Consider the following 20,059-nt stretch of genomic DNA (forward strand, 5'->3'; position numbering starts at 1 on the left):
TCCTCCTCCTCCTCCTCCTCCTCCTCCTCTTCTTCTTCTTCTTCTTCTTCTTCTTCTTCTTCTTCTTCTTCTTGTTCTGGGATATATGTGCTGAACATGCAGGTTTGTTACATAGGCATACATGTGCCATGGTAGTTTACTGCACCTATCAACCCATTATCTAGATTTTAAGCCCCGCATGCATTAGGTATTTGTCCTAATGCTCTCCCTACCCATGTCCACCACCCCACAACAGGCCCCGGTGAGTGGTGTTCCCCTCCCTGTGTCCATGTGCTCTCATTGTTCAACTCCCACTTATGAGTGAGAATATGCAGTGTTTGGTTTTCTGTTGCTGTGTTAGTTTGCTGAGGATGACGGTTTCCAGCTTCATCCATGTCCCTGCAAAGGACATGAACTCATTCTTTTTTATGGCTGCATAGTATTCCATGGTGTGTATGTGCCACATTTTCTTTATCCAGTCTATCTATTATTGATGGACATTTGGGTTAGTTCCAAGCCTTTGCTATTGTAAATAGTGCTGCAATAAACATATGTGTGCATGTGTCTTTATAGTAGAATGATTTCTAATCCTTTGAGTATTTCTAATCCTTTGTCACCATCTTCACCATCTGCCACCATCTGGTGGCATCTTCACCATCTGCCACCATCTGGTGGCATCTTCACCATCTGCCACCATCTGGGTATATATCCAGTAGTGGGATTGCTGGGTCAAATAGTATTTCTGGTTCTGGATCCTCGAGGAATCGCCACACTGTCTTCCACAATGGTTGAACTAATTTACACTCCCATCAACAATGTAAAAGTGTTCCTATTTCTCTGCATCCTTGCCAGCATCTGTTGTTTCCAGACTTAATAACTGCCATTCTAACTGGTGTGAGATGGTATCTCATTGTGGTTTTGATTTGCATTTCTCTGATGACCAGTGACGATGAGCTTTTTTCATACGTTTGTTGGTCGCATAAATGTCTTCTTTTGAGAAGTGTCTGTTCATATACTTCGTCTACTTTTTGATAGGGTTGTTTGTTTTTTTCTTGTAAATTTGTTTAAGCGCCTTGTAGATTCTGGTTATTACACCTTTGTCAGATGGAAAGATTGCAAAAATTTTCTCCCATTCTATAAGTTGCCTGTTCACTCTGATGATAGTTTCTCTTGCTGAGCGGAAGCTCTTTAGTTTAATTAGATCCCATTTGTCAATTTTGGCTTTTGTTGCAGTTGCTTTTGGTGTTTTATTCACGTCATCTTTGCCCATGACTATGTCCTGTATATCATGGCCTAGGTTTTCTTCTAGGGTTTTTATGGTTTTAGGTTTTACATTTAAGTTTGTAATCCATCTTGAGTTAATTTTTGTATAAGGTGTATACAATCTTATATAAGGTGTAAGGAAGGAGTATAAGAAAGATTGTAGGCTGGGCGCGGTGGCTCAAGCCTGTAATCCCAGCACTNGTATACAATCTTGTATAACGTGTAAGGAAGGAGTCTAGTTTCTGTTTTCTGTATATGGCTAGCCAGTTTTCCCAGCACCATTTATTAAATAGGCAATCCTTTTTTTTTTTTTTTTTTTGAGATGGAGTTTCACTCTTTGTTGCCCAGGCTGGAGTGTAGTGGCGCAATCTCGGCTCAATGCAACCTCCGCCTCCCGGATTCAAGTGATTCTCCTGTCTCAGCCTCCCAAGTAGCTGGGATTACAGGAGCCCGCCACCATGCTCAGCTAATTTTTGTATTTTTAGTAGAGACAGAGTTTCACCATGTTGGCCAGGCTGGTCTCGAACTCCTGACCTCAGGTGATCTGCCCACCTCGGCCTCCCAAAGCGCTGGGATTACAGGCGTGAGCCACCACGCCCTGCACCCATTTTTTTTTTTTTTTGAGACGGAGTCTCGCTCTGTCAGCCGCTCTGTCACCCAGGCTGGTGTACAGTAATGTCATCATAGCTCACCGTGGCCTAGAACTCCTGAGCTCAAGCAATCGTCCCCCACAGTCTTGTGAGTAGCTAGGACTGCAGGGACACACCATCAAGACGAGCTTCCTTTGCCCATTTTAAAACTGGGCTGTTTGCTTTTTTTTAAAATTGAGTTGTAGGAGTTCTTAATATATTATTGACACTAGACCCTTATTAGATATATAATTTGCAAATATTTTCCCTCATTTTGTGAGTTTATCTCTTTACTATATGGGTAGTGTCTTTTGGTAAACAAAAATGTTTAATTTTGATGGAATCCAGTTTATCTTGTCTTTTTTTTTTTCTGTTGTTTGTGCTTTTGTTGTCATATACACACACACACACACACACACACACACACACATATATATATATATATATATTTTTTTTTTAATCCTGAGACAAGGTCTCACTCTGTCGCCCCAGGCTAGAGTGCAGTGGTGCGATCTCAGGCTCACTGCAACCTCCGCTTCCTGGGTTCAAACCGTTCTCCTGCCTCAGCCTCCCAAGTAGCTGGGACTACAGGCACGGGCCACCACACCCAGCTAATTTTGTGTAATATCTAAGAAACCATTCCCTAATCCAAGTCATGAATATTTACCCCATGCTTTTCTAAGAGTTTCATAGTTTTAGCTCTTACATTGAAGTCTTTGATTTATTTTGAGTTAATTTTTGTATGTTTTTGCATATGTAGGGCTCCGACTTCATTCTTTTGTATATGGCTATCCAGTTGTCCCAGCACCACTTGAAGAAACCATTCTTTTCTCTCTTGAATTGTTTTGGCAGCCTTGTCAAAAATCAATTGATCATAAATGTAACAGCTTGTTTCTGGATTCTCAATTTTATTCCATCAAACAATATGACTATCCTTGTGCCATTACTACTCAGTTTTGATTACTGTAGCTTTAAAATAAGTTTTGAAATCAAGAAGTGTGAGTACTGTAACTTGGTTTTTTCTTCTCAAGATTATTTCAGCTATTTTGGTTCACTTGAATTTCTATTTGAATTTTAGAATCCACTTCTTGATTTCTGCAAAATAGACAGGTGGGAAATTTGATGAATCTGTAGATCAATTTTGGGGAATATTGCCATCATAGCAATATTAGGTTTTCCAGGCCGGGCGCAGTGGCTCAAGCCTGTAATCCCAGCACTTTGGGAGGCCGAGGCGGGCGGATCACGAGGTCAGGAGATCGAGACCCTCCTGGCTAACATGGTGAAACCCTGTCTCTACCAAAAATACAAAAAACTAGCCGGGCGTGGTGGCGGGCGCCTGTAGTCCCAGCTACTGGGGAGGCTGAGGCAGGAGAATGGCATGAACCCGGGAGGCAGAGCTTGCAGTGAGCCGAGATCGCGCCACTGCACTCCAGCCTGGGCGACACAGCGAGACTCCGTCTCAAAAAAAAAAAAAAATATTAGGTTTTCCAATTCATAAACACAGATGTCTCTCTACTTATTTAGCTTTTCTTTAATTTATTTCAGTGATTTTTTGGGTAGTTTTTAGAGTACAATTATTGCACTTTTTTTGTTAAATTTATTCCTAAATATTTTATTCTTTTGATGCTATTATAAATTGAATTATTTTTAATATCATTTTCAGATAGTTCACTGCTAGTGTATATAAATACAAATGATTTTTATTACAACCAATTTTTTTAATTGAACTTGTATCTTGTGACTTTGCCGAATTCCCATATTAGTTTTAAGAGCTTTTCTCGTAGATTCCTTAGGATTTTATACATAATCAGGTTTTCTGAGGAAAAAAGACAATTTTGTTATTTCTTTCCAGTATCTCTGCTTTTCCTTTGTTTTCTTTCTTTTTTCTTTTTCTCTTTTTCTTTTCTGGGGGGGGCCTTCTTGCATAAGTTAGGACTCTCCCACTACAATGTTGAATGGAAGTGATCTTTTAATCTTTATTCACTGTGATGTTAGTTATAGATTTTTTTCAGAGATATCGTTATCCAATTGAAATTTCTCTTTCTAATATTCTGAGAGTTTTTTTTTTTAATTATGAACGCGACCAGGCGCGGTGGGTCATGCCTGTAATCCTAGCACTTTGGGAGGCTGAGGCAGGCAGATCACTTGAGGTCAGGAGTTCGAGATTAGAGTGGCCAACATGGTGAAACCCTGTCTCTACTAAAAATACAAAAATTAGCCAGGCTTGGTGGCGTGTGCCTGTAATCCCAGCTACTTGGGAGGCTGAGGCAGGAGAATCTCTTGAACCTAGGAAGCGGAGGTTGCAGTGAGCTGAGATCATGCCACTGCACTCCAGCCTGGGCGACAGAGCGAGATTCTGTCTCAAAAAAATAAAAATAAAAAATTATGAACGCATATTGAAATTTGTGAAGCATGTTTTGTGCATGTATTGAGATGACCACTGCTGCTCATGAAAGTGTTGCTCTAGGTAACCGGACATCCTTGTTTGTTTGGTAGGGAGATGGATGTGGTGACAAAACCGCGCACGAGAAAGAAGGGATATTGAGGTTAGTGGAGAGAAAACCATGGTGCCGCAGCCTGGAGCCAGCAAAGGTGATGGATGCCAGGGGGAAAGGGAAGGAATAGATCCCCTAGAGGGCGGCACAGCCAAGCAGAGGGACATGGCAGCGCCGTGGGGCGAAGTGGAGGGCGTGCAGAGCACTCCACAGGCACCGGCCTCTCCAATCACATGTGCTCCTCTCACCGACGCCCTGGGGAACATGTGCTCCTCTCACCGACGCCCTGGGGAACAGATTTTCTTCTGGAAGAATGAGAAAAAGTGATGAATCCTGCTTCAAAGTAGACGTGGCATAAAAACAGAGGTTACCTGAGGAACACCCACTTGTTTCATAGGGATGGGACTCTCCCTCCTCGCAAGTGTTTTCAGTGAAATGGCACCCAATACAGATGTGTGTGGTCTCTCAGGAGAAAGCGTCTCACCTGTCTCCATGCTGAGGTTCCACCTGGGCTTTGTTTATATTTTATCAGAACTCGGGTAAGTTTGGCTCTGGAATTCCTAGAGATAAGGACATAAAGCAAATTACATTTTTGCTCTAAAGTAACATGCTAAATTTCTGCTATTCCAGAGTGAACAAACAGACCCAGGAAGCCTTGTGGAAGTGGCCCTGCTGATTTCCAGAAGATAGCCTTCTTCTTGGTCCTTCCAGTCAGTGCGGTGGATTTGATCAAGAAGGACTGTCGTCAATGTCCTCAGGGAGTGCCCCAAAGACAGATGGGCTGGTTTCTAGTCACCGGGCAGGAATCAAAATTTCATCTGGAGGGCTGGGCCCACTGGCTTCCACCTGTGATCCCAGCACTTTGGGAGGCCAAGATGAGAGGCCAGGAGTTCGAGACCAGCCTGGCCAACATGGTGAAACCCCATCTCTAGGCCAGGTGCCGTGGCTCACACCTGTAATCTCAGCACTTCAGGAGGCCGAGGTGGGTGGATCACTTGAGGTCAGGAGTTTGAAACCAGCCTGGTTAACATGGTGAAACTCTGACTCTATAAAAGATACAAAAATTAGCTGGGCATGATGGTGCATGCCTGTAATTCCAGCTACTCGGGAGGCTGAGGCAGGAGAATTGCTTGAACCCAAAAGGTTGCAGTGAGCCGAGATCACACCACTGCACTCCAGCCTGGGCAACAGAACGAGGTTCAGTCTCAAAGAAAAAAAGCTTTTCACCTAGAGCCAGATGGACCTGAGTTCCGTGGTGGCTCCTCCTCTTCCAGTAACCTCAGTTTTCCACCAGAAAAGGGGACAGTTGTGCGGATGAAACCAGAGCTCGAATGGACAGGGTCCAGCATATGGTTAGGTGCTGTATTGCCATTTCTTCCTTCCTGTTGGCTACCAGCCTCAGGGACAGGCACAGGTGGCCTCAGCCCACCTGGCAGCCTTGCTTCCTGGCCCTGGGCAGCCCCTTCTTTCCCCACCCAGAAAGCACACGAACAAGCCCACCTGGCCACTGCGAGGCCTGGTGCCTCTGATGTCATTCAGCTGAAGAATTCATGACCAGGTCATGCCCCTCCCGGACACTCCATCTCCTCCCATGACCCTTTCCCAGCTTTTATTGGTATGAAGGACCTTAAAGCCAGAGAAAACCATGAGCAAGACACAGACACTACAACAGCAGCAATTAAATATCTAAGGAAGATGTGGCCTTCCAGACAGGAAAATAGAATCAATCAGGAAATACAAATAACGGCCGTGAAAGAAGCTAGCGATACAGCAGGAGTGACACTCCACGTTTTGCACTTGTTTAATGCTCTCAGTATCATCTGATGAAGGCGGCATTATTGTCATCCCCATCTTACAGATGAGGAAATCAAGGCACAGTGGGGTGATTCACCTCAATATTTTCATCTGCAAAGTGGGGATGACGCTGAGCGTTGGTGTGAGCATCAAATGCATAACTAAGCGTAAAGTGCTCAGAGCAGCCAGTGGGCTGGGAGCAGGGATCTATCTGAAGCACCCTTCTGCGATGTGGTTTTTCCAGTTCACGTGGTATTTTTGAGATTCGTCTACGTGACACGCATAGCTCTAGCTCATTCACTGTGTGGCCACACGGCAGTTCATCCATTCTCTCGCTGGACACTGTAGAAGTTGGGTCTTCCCAGAAGCAGATACCAAGACAAAATTGGACATATGAGACATTGACCGGGGGAAATGCCTGTGAAGGGTACAGGGGGGTGAGCTGGCGAATGCGGCACTCAGATGCCTGGGAAAGGAGGGGGAAGGAAAGAGTGTGGACAGGAAGAGTCTAAGGCTGCGGCGCTATTCTGGGAATTGTTGGGCCAGGCTGATAAGGAGTCCTCTAGACAATGTCACCATAACGGGCATCCCACATCCCCCAGGAAAGGGGATGCCCAGATACCGCCGCCCCATACTTGCTACTTCTGCCTGGTGCTCCCGCGTCAAAGACTGGAAGCAGCTCTGGGAAGCATGGCGTCAGGAAGGATGAGGCGGAGGGAAGCTCGTGACAGGCTGGGTCTGTCAACTGCGCTCCTCACAGCAGGAGTCTGAGCCGGGCCTTTCTACAGCTGCCATGGGCGTGTGGGCTACTTCGCACGCACTTCTCTCAGCTTTACCCCAAGAAGTAGGGGTGACAGCTGCTCTTACTGCGTGCTGACAGAATCGAATTTCTGGGCCTCATACATTCACTGGGGGTGAAAAAGCCAGCTTCAGGCCTCTGAGAGGCCAGCCCCCAGCCCATCCCCCTAAGAGGATACACACTTCCTGACATCTCCTTGTGGCTGGGAGAACACACATTGGCTGCACAGCTATGGGACCCTCCGTCCTCACAAATATTTTAAAAGGGTCCTACCTTAGGGTAACCCAAGGGCGTGCCTCCCCCCGTTTTAGCCAATGGTCATATCATCTTAGTCTCCATTTAGGGAAAGGATGGGCAGTCTGTTTCCTCCAGTATAATTCCTCCAATATAATACTTAGTGCTATGGTTGAATGTCCCCTCCAAAATTCGTGTTGAAATTTTATTACCATTGTGAAGACCTTAAGAGGTGAGTGATTAGGCCATGAAGGCTCTGCCCTCATGAGTGAAATACTATTATTATTGCAGGAGTGGGCTAGCCACTGAGGGAGTGGGTTCCTGATAAAAGGGTGAAGTTCAGTCCCCACCTTCCCTCCTACCCTCTGCCTTCCACCTTGGGATAACTCAATATGAAGGCCCTGGCTAGATGCCAGTGCCATGCCCTTGGACTTCACAGAGCTGTGAACCAAAGAAACCCTTTTCTTTATAAATTGCCCAGTCTGTGGTGCTCTAACAGCAAAAAAGAAAAAAAAAAAAATGGAATAAGATCCTTGGGCTCCTCCTTCCAAGTCCCTGTCAGCCCCAGGACTGCACATGCTCCTGGGGGGAAACAGGGAAGGAGCCAAAATGTATTTGATCCTTTAAGTCAGCGGAATCCAAGGGCATTTGGGGGAGTCAGGAGCGGTCTTGAACAGAAAATCAGGAAGATGTTTAGGGCCAGAAACGGGGATTAGGAATTGCCCTCCTCTCGTGGTCAGTCTCCATCTCAACTGCTGTTTGGGTTCAAGTTGGTCCTTTTTTTGTTGGGAACTTTGTGGGGAATGGGGACCATTCAGGTGATCTGCCTCCGTGTCAAGCCATAAATGGCTCTGCTTGAGGCAGAAGGGAGTCTTGGTTGGGATTCAGCGATTCCAGATCTGGTCCCAACCATACCATGGGCTGCTGTGCGGCTGCAGGCAAGTCTCACAAATCCTCTGCGCCTGCTTCCTGGCTATAAAATGAGAATGTCGCCCCCGGCTGTGCCCCTCCCACTTCACGCAGATCTGAGAGAAACAGGCTGGCTGTGCCAGAAAACCAGAGGCACCAGCTCCAGATTCATGTGGGGACCCTGCCACCCATTCGTTCAAAGGAAGGGACTGGGGAGCAGGGCAGCTGGCAGCAGAAGGTAATCCCCTGTGCAGGTCGGATGGAGGAAGGGACCGTGCGCGGTTCTCTTCCCTCTGCCTCCAGGCTTAGAAGTCATCCCCGACACGGGGGACCCGCAGTCCCCGCTGTAGACGTCTTCCAAGTGGAATTTCTTCAACAGTCCATCAGCAGACAGGATCAGGGCGTGCAGTGCAGGCGCAGGGGTGGGGGCTGCGAGCGCAGTGCCATCAGGGAGTGACGCCGGCGAGGCCTCCTGAGCACAGCACGCCGGGGCCCTGTGTGCGCTGGGGGCCGGGGGCAGGTGACGTGGTGGACCCGGTCTCCCCCTCCCCCTCCAGCTGCTCTAACAGGAAGCCTGATGTGAATGAAAGTCTGGACGAGGGAATTTTCCTGCATCTCCAGGAAGGCGCCGGGGCAGGTGCCTGGAGCCAGCCCGGGCAGGCCTCCGCTTACAGCGCTGAAGATCCCTGGTTGCAGTTTCACTTTCCTTTTACTGCGCGTATTCTGCCCTTGTGCTAATGATGCATTACACACTTCCTCCACTGTTTTACTCCAGTGACCTCGCGTCAAGGGAACCCGTGAGTCTCAGGCTTCTAGGAAAGCGAAACTTAGCTGCAGCCCGCCTCTCTCCCAGCCTTACGGGCACCGCGCGTTGCTGGCTCACCCTTCTGCAGCCCCAGGACCCGGGCACCGCCACCCACCCGGCCCACAGAGTGCTCCTGGGGCAGGCCCACCTCGCTTCCCCTCGCCTCTCCCCTCTCCTTTTGCTTGGACCAGTCTGACCTCCCCGGAGATCCCCCAGCACACCTGCCTTTGCCATCTCTGCATGTGGGGCGCCTGCTATCTGGAAGACCCACATCCATTCCCCTCTGCTTCCAAACTTTCCCTGTAGGACCAGCTCAAAAGGCATCTCTTCTTCAGCTGTTCCTGCTCCCAGGACTAGTATCACAGACTTAGGCAGCTGTCATGTTAAACAATTGAAGCTGATTATGTTTGGCGAATGTCCCAGGGATAGGGGTTTCCCATGGAGAGGGCCCCAAGTAGGGTTAAAGAATGACAACGCCCTGTGAACGAAACTTCTCCAGAGAACGAAGATGTAGGTCAGACAGTGACGATAGTCTAAGGATGGAGCTTCCCGAGGAGCTCCCAGCTGAGTCTGTCCATCCACCCTGAGTGGCTTCAAGGCTGCTGGTTTTCAAGACTACTGTGGAGCTAGAGGCAGAGGGGTGGGAGGAGTTAACACCACACACCCCCACTGTTCTTAGCAAAGTGTAGTCGTTTATCTCGGATAAGCATCCTTCAGATGATTGTTAGCCTCTGGTTAATTTCTAGAGTTCTGAAAAAGTTGATTTTGGTAATTTTGCCAGTGTTTTACTGTTTTGTGGAAGAATGGGTTTACAGAGGTCCTTACTCCACCATTCCAGAAGGTCTACCTCTGGTAAGAGATCTTTTCTAAAAATCAGGCTTTCTAGATGTTACCTAATAAGGTAGTGTTCACTGGAATTAGAATTAAAGTACTGCCTTCACCCTGAAGCTATCTGGGCATAGAGGGGAAAAATACGACACTTAAAAGCATGAAAATACTTGCTTTAAGATCCATAGAAATCATTCCAAAGTATTGGGGTGACTGGAGGCCCTTGGTAAAAGTCAGTGGGCTACTGGGACTCACACAGGGCCCCTGACAACCATTCCAGTGCACTCTTGGGACTTTCCCCTGGGAGATGCCTTTTCCAGGGAAAGGGAGCTGCCATTTTTGAGTCCTTCTTCTCAGTTAGAAGTTGCATGTTCATGCTCCTCACAACTTACTAACAAGAAAATTATCCTATTTCCATTTTACAGATGATGAAACTGAGGCTCATGGAGGTCAACTCACATGCCCCAGGTCAGAGCACTGGTGGGTGGCAGTGAGGGGATCCCACTCCAGAGTGAAAGGTACTCAGGTGTCATCAAATCCAGCATCCTGACCCTCTGTTTGGCTATGCGGTTCGCAGAAAGACAGTGTGTGGAGGTGCCTATACTTTCCATTTTGGGCACAACAGGTTTGGATTCCCTTCATGTAGCCCTCTCCCCCAGGAGTGGCCTCCCCAGCAGCCACACAGCAGGGAACAACAGTAAAGTCACAGGCACAGCTTGCCCCTGCCAGACACCTGCTGAGGTGGGCTCCCAGGCCAACTCCTGCCTGCAGTCAGGGGCCAGAGCCTCAAGGCAGTGCCCCAAAATCAAGGGTGGCAAGGGCAAAAAGTCTGGTTGGGACTTGAGGACTAGAATTGTAAGATTACCCCCTTCATGTGCTCAGTCCATGGGCCCGAGTGCCCAGAGGCCCACCCAGGCCACCTACAAGCCCAGGTTGTGGGGAAGACAGAATGGCATGTCCCCAAATGCTGCATCATCCTGAGCAGCCCACAGCTCCTGCTCCACTCCCAGACTGCAAGCAAGAGGATACAGGCACTACAAAATCATTCAGGAAACACAAACTTTATTTTGATATCTCAGAAACTGGCAAGGAAATTACCACAGTGACAACAATACATGTTCACGTTATAAATCATCTTCAGATGCCTGGTCTCGCTGGGACCTCGCGCCCACCCTCAAAGGGAGGCAGGGCAGGTAACTACAGATCCACTCTACTGGGGACTTGTGGGAGGCAACCCAGCTTCCACGTTGAACTTGACGCATTCCATGTAGATACCTCCTGCTTCGAGTCCAGGTTCTTCAACACCCAGGAGATACAGGGCTTCACCAGACACGACAGATACCTGAACTCCTTCAGCTATAAAACACGGGATTGGGCCACCCTGTCTCTAAACAAAGCACCCCATCAGAAGGATAGTTCTGGCATGGACAGAAAGGGGTTTTTCCTTGCTTTCCTGTTGTGAAACAGGTGGAGGGAGCAGACAGCACCTCCCTGCCTTCCTCTCTCTGCCGCACCTCTTGCTAATCAGCCCTTCTGACTCTTCCCCAGAAAGAAGGTAGGGCTGCGCCTCCTTCCTCTGCAGGGACCGGACTCAGATCTAGGCCTGGGCTGCCACTCATACTGGGAAGCCTCCTCTCATGAACCTTCCTCAGTCCTCAGAGCAGGAGGGCCCTGCGCGGGGGCTACCGCCTCGATCTGCCGGCGGCACACAGGACACTTGGCCGTATCCCTGAAGACCCGCCAGGCGCAGCATCTGCAGAAGTATGTGTGGCTGCAGGGTACAAGGCAGGTGTTGGCAGCGTGATAGAAGCAGATGGCACACTCCTCTCCTGGTGTGGCTGGAAGAGAGAACAACACAGGTCAGGGCGCACGGGGAAAGGGGCGGGCAACCCACTCACAATGTGACCACAGAGAATGACAGAGAAACATGTAGCTGTATTTTGAAGAATGTTACCTCATGAGGAAATGCGTACAGTGTGATCAAGTGAAAAAAAGGGGAAGAAAAAAATATATATATATGTACACACACACATATACATATATAATCAATTTCCAATTTAGAGATGGAAAACAAAGCACAGAGTAGTCCCTGTATATACACATGTCTATATCGGTGACCGAAAATACTGGGAGAAAATCCACCCCCCAAGAGGTCATGGGTGATTTTTTTTTTAACTTTCCTCTTTATCCTTTAATCTTTTTTACTTTTTAGAGACAGTCTCACTCTGTCACCCAGGCTGGAGTGCAGTGGTGTGATCACAGCTCGCTGCAGCCTCAGTCAGCTGGGCTCAAGCGATCCTTCCACCTCAGCCTCCCGAGTAGCTGGGACCACAGGCATGCCCCATCACATTCAGCTAAGTTTTGTACTTTTTGTAGAGACAGGGTTTCGCCATGTTGCCCAGGCTGGTCTCAAGCTCCTGGGCTCAAGCGATCCTCCTGCCTCAGCCTCCCAAAGTATAGGGATTACAGGTGTGAGCCACTGCACCCCACCTATCCTTTCATCTTTATTTCCATCGGCAAAGCATTTACAATGAATGTGGATGACTTTTTAAAGCAAGAATAACACTGTCTGTTCATAAAAGTGCTCTTACAGCTCACAGAGTAGGCCAACGCTCTCAAAGGCGGAGACGCCAGGTTGCTTTTAGGTTTCCAGTAGGCAGAGCCAAATCTTTTGGCCCAAAGCCTGAGAGAGACTTGAATGAACAACCAGGACATGGGGCTTCTCCCTCCACTCCCAGGTGCTGGATTCCTGGGGAGTCCCTGCTGCTTGGGAAGGCACTCACCTTTGGGCTCAGGCCCAGCCTTGTTGCTGAGGTTCCACGGCATGGCTGTTGGGAGCTGGCTGGCTGTGGGATCTGAGGGAGAGAGAGAAACTCAGGTCCAGGACGGCAAGCCCAGGTGCCCCCATTCCCGCTCCTGGCCCTGCAGCAAAGTGTCCAGTCTCCTTTCTTTCCCGGGTTACAATGCTGAACCCCCATCCCCGAAGTTGAAGACCCTGTCCTGGCCATCCCTTCCCCAGCTTAACCCAGCTGAGAATCCGAGAATCCTTGGGGCTGGAGATCCTTCCTCCTGAGCCACCTTCCTTCAGGCCCCTCTTCTTTGCCCTCCAGCCACTACCCGAGTGGAGACCCTTCGCCTAGCCACATTCCCAACCCAGATGGGCATCAACCTCTCCCAAGAGCCTGGACAAACACAGGTTCAGGGCTCCACCCCAGATCCAGCAAATCACGCGCTTCAGGTGTGAGGCGCTGGCAGCTGTGACAAATGGTTTTAACAAATTTGCTGGTGTGAGGTGGGGAGTGGACCACCACCCAGCCCAGGAATGCCAACGTTTCTTGTTATGGGTATTACTGCCTCTCCATGCTCCCCTGAAATCCACTTTCTTCTGGGGTGGCTAGAGGGATGGCTCTCCTTTCCCCACCCACTGAGAGGCTCAGCTTTCTCCCTACGGGCACTCTCCATGCACACCTCTAGTCTCACCTGTGTGTTCCCTTTGCTTGCCACCTTTGTCTCTAGTGAACTCCTATTTAGGCTGCAAAGCCCAGCCCAAATGTTTCCTCCTTTGTAAAAGGAGGTGGGCACTCTAATAGGTGTTTTGGTTAACAGATGGCGGGAATGCTGGTCCTATCTGCTTGTCATTCTTTAGGGACAAGACTGCCCTCCCTACCACTGGGCCTTGTCTATCTGGTGTCTCCAGTGCCCATCTTCACAGCTAACACTGGGCAGGGCCTGAGGGAATAACTGAATGTGAACGCTCTTCCTGTGGCTCTGGATCGGTGTGGGGTGCCACTGGAGCCCCCGTCGCCCCACCTCCCCTGCGGGGTCCCCACGGTCGCCTCACCCAGCAGCTCGATGGCCTTGGTGGTCCCGTACACGTCCATCACGGCCCAGAGCGGGGCGCCCACGGGCACACCCTCACGCAGTAGGAGCCGGCAGCCTGCGTTGACCTTGGCGAAGAGGCGGCCGCGGCGGTCCACCCAGAAGCGGACCACGTCCCCCACGAGCGCGCAGCCCTCAGGCAGTATGGCCGCCCACGTCGGGCTCTGCTCCTCCAGGTCGGGGCACACGAAGGGCGGCAGGCTGGGCACGGACACGCACGCGGGGTCCAGGCGCGTGAAGCCCACGCGCAGGCCGCCGCACCAGCCGCTCTCCTCCCGCAGAAGGCGCAGCGCCACGCGCTCGCCCAGGCGCACGGGCCGCTGGCTGAACACGATGCCGTCGTGGAACGTGGCTTGCCTGTGCGCGGTGCAGCCACGCGTGTCCAGACGCACCTGTGCGCCCTTGGTCTCAGCATGGAAGCGAAGTGCCTCTCGGGGCGCCTTGGCGTCTGTGGGTTGAGGACGAAGAGTGTCAGTGCTAGCCGGGTCTAGACCCACCAGCTCCCCAGACTGCCCCCAGTATCCCAGAGTCCCTGACACCTGAGAGCCACCTTGACCTTTCCCTAGGGACAATTTCCGTCTCTCTCGGTTCCTGCAGAGATGTTGTGAAAACTGTAGGAACTGATGTCTATTTGTGCTCTGCCTGCGACCAATCTAGTAGTGGTTATTATTATTCAAGAGAAAGAGTAGGGTTAGTCAGGCACAAATATCTACACGTCTGTTATAGATGGTTTTGTTTTGTTTTGTTCTATTTTGTTTTCAGAGATGAGTTCTTGCTGTGTTGCTCAGGCTGGTCTTTTTTTTTTTTTTTTTTGAGACGGAGTCTTGCTCTGTCGCCGGGGCTGGAGTGCAGTGGCCGGATCTCAGCTCACTGCAAGCTGCGCCTCCCGAGTTTACGCCATTCTCCTGCCTCAGCCTCCCAAGTAGCTGGGACTACAGGCGCCCGCCACCTCGCCCGGCTAGTTTTTTTGTATTTTTTTAGTAGAGACGGGGTTTCACCATGTTAGCCAGGATGGTCTCGATCTCCTGACCTCGTGATCCACCTGTCTCGGCCTCCCAAAGTGCTGGGATTACAGGCTGGAGCCACCGCGCCCAGCCCCAGGCTGGTCTTGAACTCCTGGCCTCAAGTGATCCTCCTGCCTCTGCCTCCCAAAGCGCTAGGATTACAGGCATGAGCCACTGCACCCAGCCCATACGTTTGCTTATTCTATATGCACCTAAAAATGATGGAAGTGGAGACAGACAGATTTGTTGACTGTGGTCTGCTCCAGGAGGCCGTCTGCTATTCCCTCTCTGCTTGTCTCTCTCGTTTTCCCACGGGGAACTGCATCACTTGTGAAGACCATGGCCCCCAGCAATGGTGACGTCCTTGTCCTGGGAGACAAAGGGGCCTGGCTGCTCCCCACATGGTATGGGTGCAGGCTGGAGAGGGAGTCCCAGGTTAGTCCCTCAGAATCCTGGGTGAGGTCAAGCCTGGCTCTGGCCTGGGCTCTGAAACCAGGGGACTTCCCGTAGGACTCTGCCTGGTGGTCAGGAGTGGAAAGCACCTCACTGGGCAGCCCTTCCTCTCCACTCAGCCTGCAGGAATCTCGTGGGGATTCCTACCTCAGAACTGCCTTAGCCAGACTTGCCCCTCCCTTCCTGGCCCTGCTCTTTCTGGGCTGGGGGAGGGAGGCTGGCTGGCTGTTTGCTGTTGAAAATAAAAGGTGAATTCAATCAGAACTTAAGCCAGACCCCAGCCTAAGGAGCAAGGCCACTCCCCTCCCAGATCAGGTCACACTCCCCTGGCAAGGCAGGCACTCTGACCACACACAGGTTTCCACCCTCTAGCAGAGCCCAGGGTCAGGAGGTTCCATCTGACCAGGCACCAGGACACCTTTGCAGTGACAGTGACTCTGTCCCTGACTTCCACAGGCCAAAGGTAAGCCTACCTGCAGTGACCTTTCCCCGGCATTAGGGACCAGCGTTCACCGTGGCCTTGGGACTCTCACAGAGACCTGTGTATCTGCATTCACCCACCCCTCACCCGTGCCCCACCCATGCCTTCCCGCAATGCACTCATCCCTCCCCATGAATCCCAGCAGGCCTGCCCAGCTCCCCGTGCCTCAAGGCTGCACCTAGGCAAGGAGAAGTCCCAGAGCCAGAACACATGGAGAGCTGGAGCCAAGCTGGGGACCCTGACATCAGTGAACCTGACCTTGTGCCCATGGTTGAGGCTGCTCCATGGAGGGCAGTGGTACACCGGCTGCGCCATGGCTAACACCCCCATTCCAGACCTGCCCTGCTGCTGGCCCAGGCAGATCACTGTCCTCCAGGGCCCAGCCTCCTCACCCACAGACAGCAGTGAGGTGCATGTCCAGCAAGGCCAGGCGTCTCGGGACACCTGTCTGGAGTCCTGTTCACTGCCTACCTGGCCAGGCATGGGGCTGGGGGTGCCAGGGCAAGCAGGGGTTCTTGGCACAACCAGCCACAATCTAGGAGGGCAGAGGCCAGCCCTTTGGCTGGGTCACTGCCCATCCCTGAGGTGGGAACTAGAGAGAAGCCCTGGACTGGGCTTGGCAAGAGCCTGGAGCAATGGCCCTGGATGAGGGGCAGTGCCAGAGATGGTGGCCGGCATCTGAGCCCTCTCTACAAACTGCCACATCCAATCCTGCTGCCATCCTAAGAGGCACACAGTGGGCAAGTGGCTGGCCCCGGCCCACAGCAATCAGGGGCAGAACTAGGGTCAATGAGGAGTTCTCCCAGCCTCACCCAGTGCAGCCTCTACGGGGAAAGAGGAACCCCTGGGGTCAGGGGAGCTGGAGCCCTGACATGCTCAGCGCCATGGGCTTAGATGGGAACCAGCAGAGATGAGCCCATCCTGGTTGGGGATGGAGTTTCCACCCCACCCTCTAGGCAGGTGCCCGGGACAGAGGCTGGCTCCTGCAGGACTGGCTCTGGGGGCAGGGAGGGGTGGAGGACGGGAGGTGACCTCAATGCTCCATTCACTTCCTGGATGAAGTAGGGAACTGGCTGGCTGGAGGCGGTCCAGGGAGGAGGGGAACTCCCCCGGAATGGCCTTAGGGTTGCATGGGGCCCTGGGAGCCCTTGAGAAGCAGGCCTTGCCCTGAAGAATAATCTGACAGTTTGCAAAGCTCCCCGATCCCTGCCTCAGGAGCCTTTTCAGCAGCCCTGTGTGGAGCTAAGTCCTCATGTCACCAGGGCTGGTGGGTGCCAAGGATATGCAGTGGCTGCACAGGTCACTCCGCAGCCAGGGCACCTAAGCAGCCTCCTCTGTGCTGCTCACTCAAGCTCTGCCCCCTACCTCGGGCAGCTCCCTGGGACCTGGCAGGGCAGCAAAAGGTCCCTTAGGGCACAGCCTCTCATCTGTGAAGACTCGGTCTGTCTGCATGGTCATGTCAGCTATTCACTGTGCACCACCAAGGCTGAGTGGGGCTGAAACCCACCCTCACCCCATCAGCCCCGCAAGGGCCCGCAGGACCGTGTCCTCCTACTTCACGCAGGGCTCTGTGCCTGGGCCTGGAGCGGGGTCGGGGTGGCCTGACGGGTGTGATGGCCACCTCCACTCCACCTGCCTCCTCCCACGAGGCCTGCAGGGGTCCTCCCACACTTTGACCTGGGCAGCCCGGGACACCTCACTCCCAGGGTGGGGAGTGGCAGAGGTGGGCAGAGGCCACATGTGGCTCTCCAAGCAGACCTGTCCCCAGTGGCTGGGCTGGCACAGGATCACCCTGGTGCCCAAGCACCCTCACACCTAGAGGCGCCCGCTCTTTCTGTGGGTCCTGTTTTCAGGCAGGACCCTGAGCTCAGAGAAGCTGAGCGCCCTGCCCATGGGGGATCTCTCCAATTACTCCACCCGCCCCGGGGTCCCCACTGCTGAGGGGGTGGACCGCCTGCCGGCAAAGCAGGGCCTCTGGGGTGTCTCTACTCCGGGACAGGTAGACTCAGAGTCTAGATTCTCCAGGGTCTTGGAAGCTGAGTGGGGCAGGGGCGGCTGCTTGCTCAGCGAGAGCCTCCAGGCATCTCCATCCTCACCACTCCTCCAGGTGTCAAGCCTTTCAGGGTGCCAGGCACCCACAAGCACTTTGCAGCCTCTTTTTCTCCTCACCCCGCCTCGGGGGAAGCCCTCAGAGCTTGAGAAGGCTGTGCTAGTCATCTGTGTTTTTGCAGCCAGAAAGTGGGGGATCCCAGCCCCGCTCCTGGCCGCTGCACTCCCACGCCACCTCCTTTCAGGCCTGTCATTTCCCTGCCAAACAACATTACTGTGACAGCAGCAGTAGCTCTTGGCACAGCCAACTACCAGTCTGTGAACCCGTGGTGCCCACCAGGGGACCAAGGGCCCTGAGCCCAGGCTCCCAGCTCCTTACCTGGGAGGGCAGGTCCAGAGATGCCCAACTCCAATCACTGGTGGTAAAAGACCAGGTCCTCTATCTCCCCCGCACATGGCCCTTCCACTACTGGACACCTGTGGCCTCCGGTGAGGCTCGCAGAGAACCTTTGTGCCTATCACTCTTTTGATTTGTGTGTTTGATTTTATAAAGATCCCCGTAAGCCAGCAGGCATTGTCTCCAGCCTGGAGATGTAGAAACTGAGGCTCAGGGACAAAGTGACTTGCCCACAGCTCAACTCGGCAGAACTGGGACCCCACCAGTCCCCTAAACTTTACAATGACCACATCTGTACTCCAGCAATAACACAGAGCACCCCTCCTCTACCTATACCCCCAGTCCAGAGACCAAGCTCAGGGCTCGCAGGAGGACTACTCACTGGCCTCGAAGCAGAGCTGGGCACCCATCAGTCTAAGGTCCTCGGGCGTAGGTCCCCAGGTCTAGAAGGAACTGCCTGGAGAAGTCCAGTGGACAGTTTACCAAAGATTCAGCAGGTCTGCTTTTTATGGGCCAGAGATCACGTTACAAGGTTGATGATTAATTCGATGGTGCTGTCATGTGTTACTATATCCAGGGGATTTCCCAGTGATTTATCTCGACTTGCAGCAGACCTACTGGAGCTGACCGGCCTAAGAGAAGGAAGCAGGAATGGGGGACAGGCGTGGGTAGGTCTTACAGTAGCCTTGTTTCTCACTTCTGACCAATCTCAAGCTGGCTGTGCATCGTAATGGTCCAAGCATGTTAATAAATACCTATGCCCAGCCTTGCCCCCAAAGACTCCAGTTCCACTGGCCTGAGGTGGAACCCAGGCATCGGGAGTTTATGGAGCAACCCAGATAATTCTAATGTGCAGCCAGGGTGGAGATTCGCTGCTGCAGACCCTGGCACACAGAAGGAACTCAATCTATGTTGCTGAAGCAGACTGAATTGCGTTTGCTGTATCCCAGGACCTGCGAAATTGTGCACCTCCCACAGAGAGGAGGGGTAAAGCAGACAGAAGAGGAGAGGAACTGACGGTCCCTCCAGCCTTACTAGAGCTGGAATTCCACTTTCCCAGAACTGCCACAAAATGCAAATAGCCCTACAGACGGTCACACCAAAGGTCTAGCTCCCAATGTGTTAGCACTGGAAAACAAGTCAAAGGTATTCTAGCCCCTTAATTTTTATTTTGGTTAGGAAAACTGAGGCTCATGGAGGGAAGGTGGCTTACTCTAACCTAGTGCTTCTCACTCACATTGCAACATACTCTCAAATCTCCTGGGGATCTTGTTAAAATGCACATTGACTCAGAAAGCCTGGGGCCCTACCTGAGGTATGTGGACTCAACTTTTTTTTTTTTTTTTTTTTGTGTTTCTTTTTCTATTGATATTTTTTTTGTATATTTTGAAGGCGGAGATCCTCCTCTAGGCCACTCAGAGACTGGGAGTGCAGTAGGCACAGATCACACGCTACATCTGCCATACTCCCGCGCGCCACTACACTGGGTTTGACGCCATTCTCACTGCCCTCCGCCTCCCAGTAAGCTGGGCTACAGGTGCCCGCCTCGTCGCCCGGTACTAGTTTTTTGTATTTTTAAGTAGAGACAGGGTTTCACCGTAAATTGAGATCCAGGGAATGGTCTTGATCTCTCTGAACCTCTGTACAGCAACTATATACCGTCTCGGCCCTCCCAAAGTGCTGGATTACAGGCTTGGAGCCACCCGCACCCGGCCCTTTTTTTATTTTTTTTAGACAAGGTCTCACTGTCATTCAAGCTAGAGTGCAGTGGTGTGATCATGGCTCACTACAACCTCCAACTCCCAAGCTCAAGCGATCCTCCCACCTCAGCCTCCTGAGTAGCTGGGACCACAGGTGCACCCCACCATGCCCAGCTAATATTTTTGATATTGTGAAGACAGGTCTAGCTATGTGGCCCAGGCTGGTCTCAAACTCCTGGCCTCAAGAAATTCTCCCATCTCGGCATCTCCAAGTGCTGAGATTACAGGCATGAGCCACGGCACCTGGCCAAGTGGACCCCACTTTAGGTGGCAAGGGCCTGGTGGGTTTGGAGCCTTGTGA

At 51.6% G+C, this 20,059-nt stretch overlaps 1 protein-coding gene across 1 annotated transcript; it reads right to left on the minus strand.

Annotated features, from left to right (window-relative positions):
- Window positions 1–10,777: 10,777 nt before the first annotated feature.
- On the minus strand, window positions 10,778–18,507 carry NEURL3 (neuralized E3 ubiquitin protein ligase 3). The gene is made up of 4 exons (XM_017860468.1): window positions 18,381–18,507; window positions 13,577–14,062; window positions 12,519–12,590; window positions 10,778–11,573 (listed from the first exon to the last, which is right to left on the minus strand). The coding sequence occupies exons 1-4, from the start codon at window positions 18,406–18,408 to the stop codon at window positions 11,371–11,373; spliced, it is 789 nt and encodes a 262-aa protein (XP_017715957.1). The 5' UTR covers window positions 18,409–18,507; the 3' UTR covers window positions 10,778–11,370.
- Window positions 18,508–20,059: the final 1,552 nt, after the last annotated feature.

Source organism: Rhinopithecus bieti, unplaced genomic scaffold (genome assembly GCF_001698545.2).
Source record: "Rhinopithecus bieti isolate Rb0 unplaced genomic scaffold, ASM169854v2 scaffold_54331, whole genome shotgun sequence".
NCBI classification, from domain to species: Eukaryota; Metazoa; Chordata; class Mammalia; order Primates; family Cercopithecidae; genus Rhinopithecus; species Rhinopithecus bieti.

Excerpts from the sequence above, each read along its gene's own strand:
- NEURL3 (XM_017860468.1), bottom strand. The coding sequence starts at position 18,408 with ATGGGTGCCCAGCTCTGCTTCGAGGCCA. Across the intron at positions 14,063-18,380 it reads CCAGCTCTGCTTCGAGGCCA|ACGCCAAGGCGCCCCGAGAG; the intron begins GTGAGTAGTCCT and ends CTCAACCCACAG. Across the intron at positions 12,591-13,576 it reads CAAGGCCATCGAGCTGCTGG|ATCCCACAGCCAGCCAGCTC; the intron begins GTGAGGCGACCG and ends TCTCTCCCTCAG.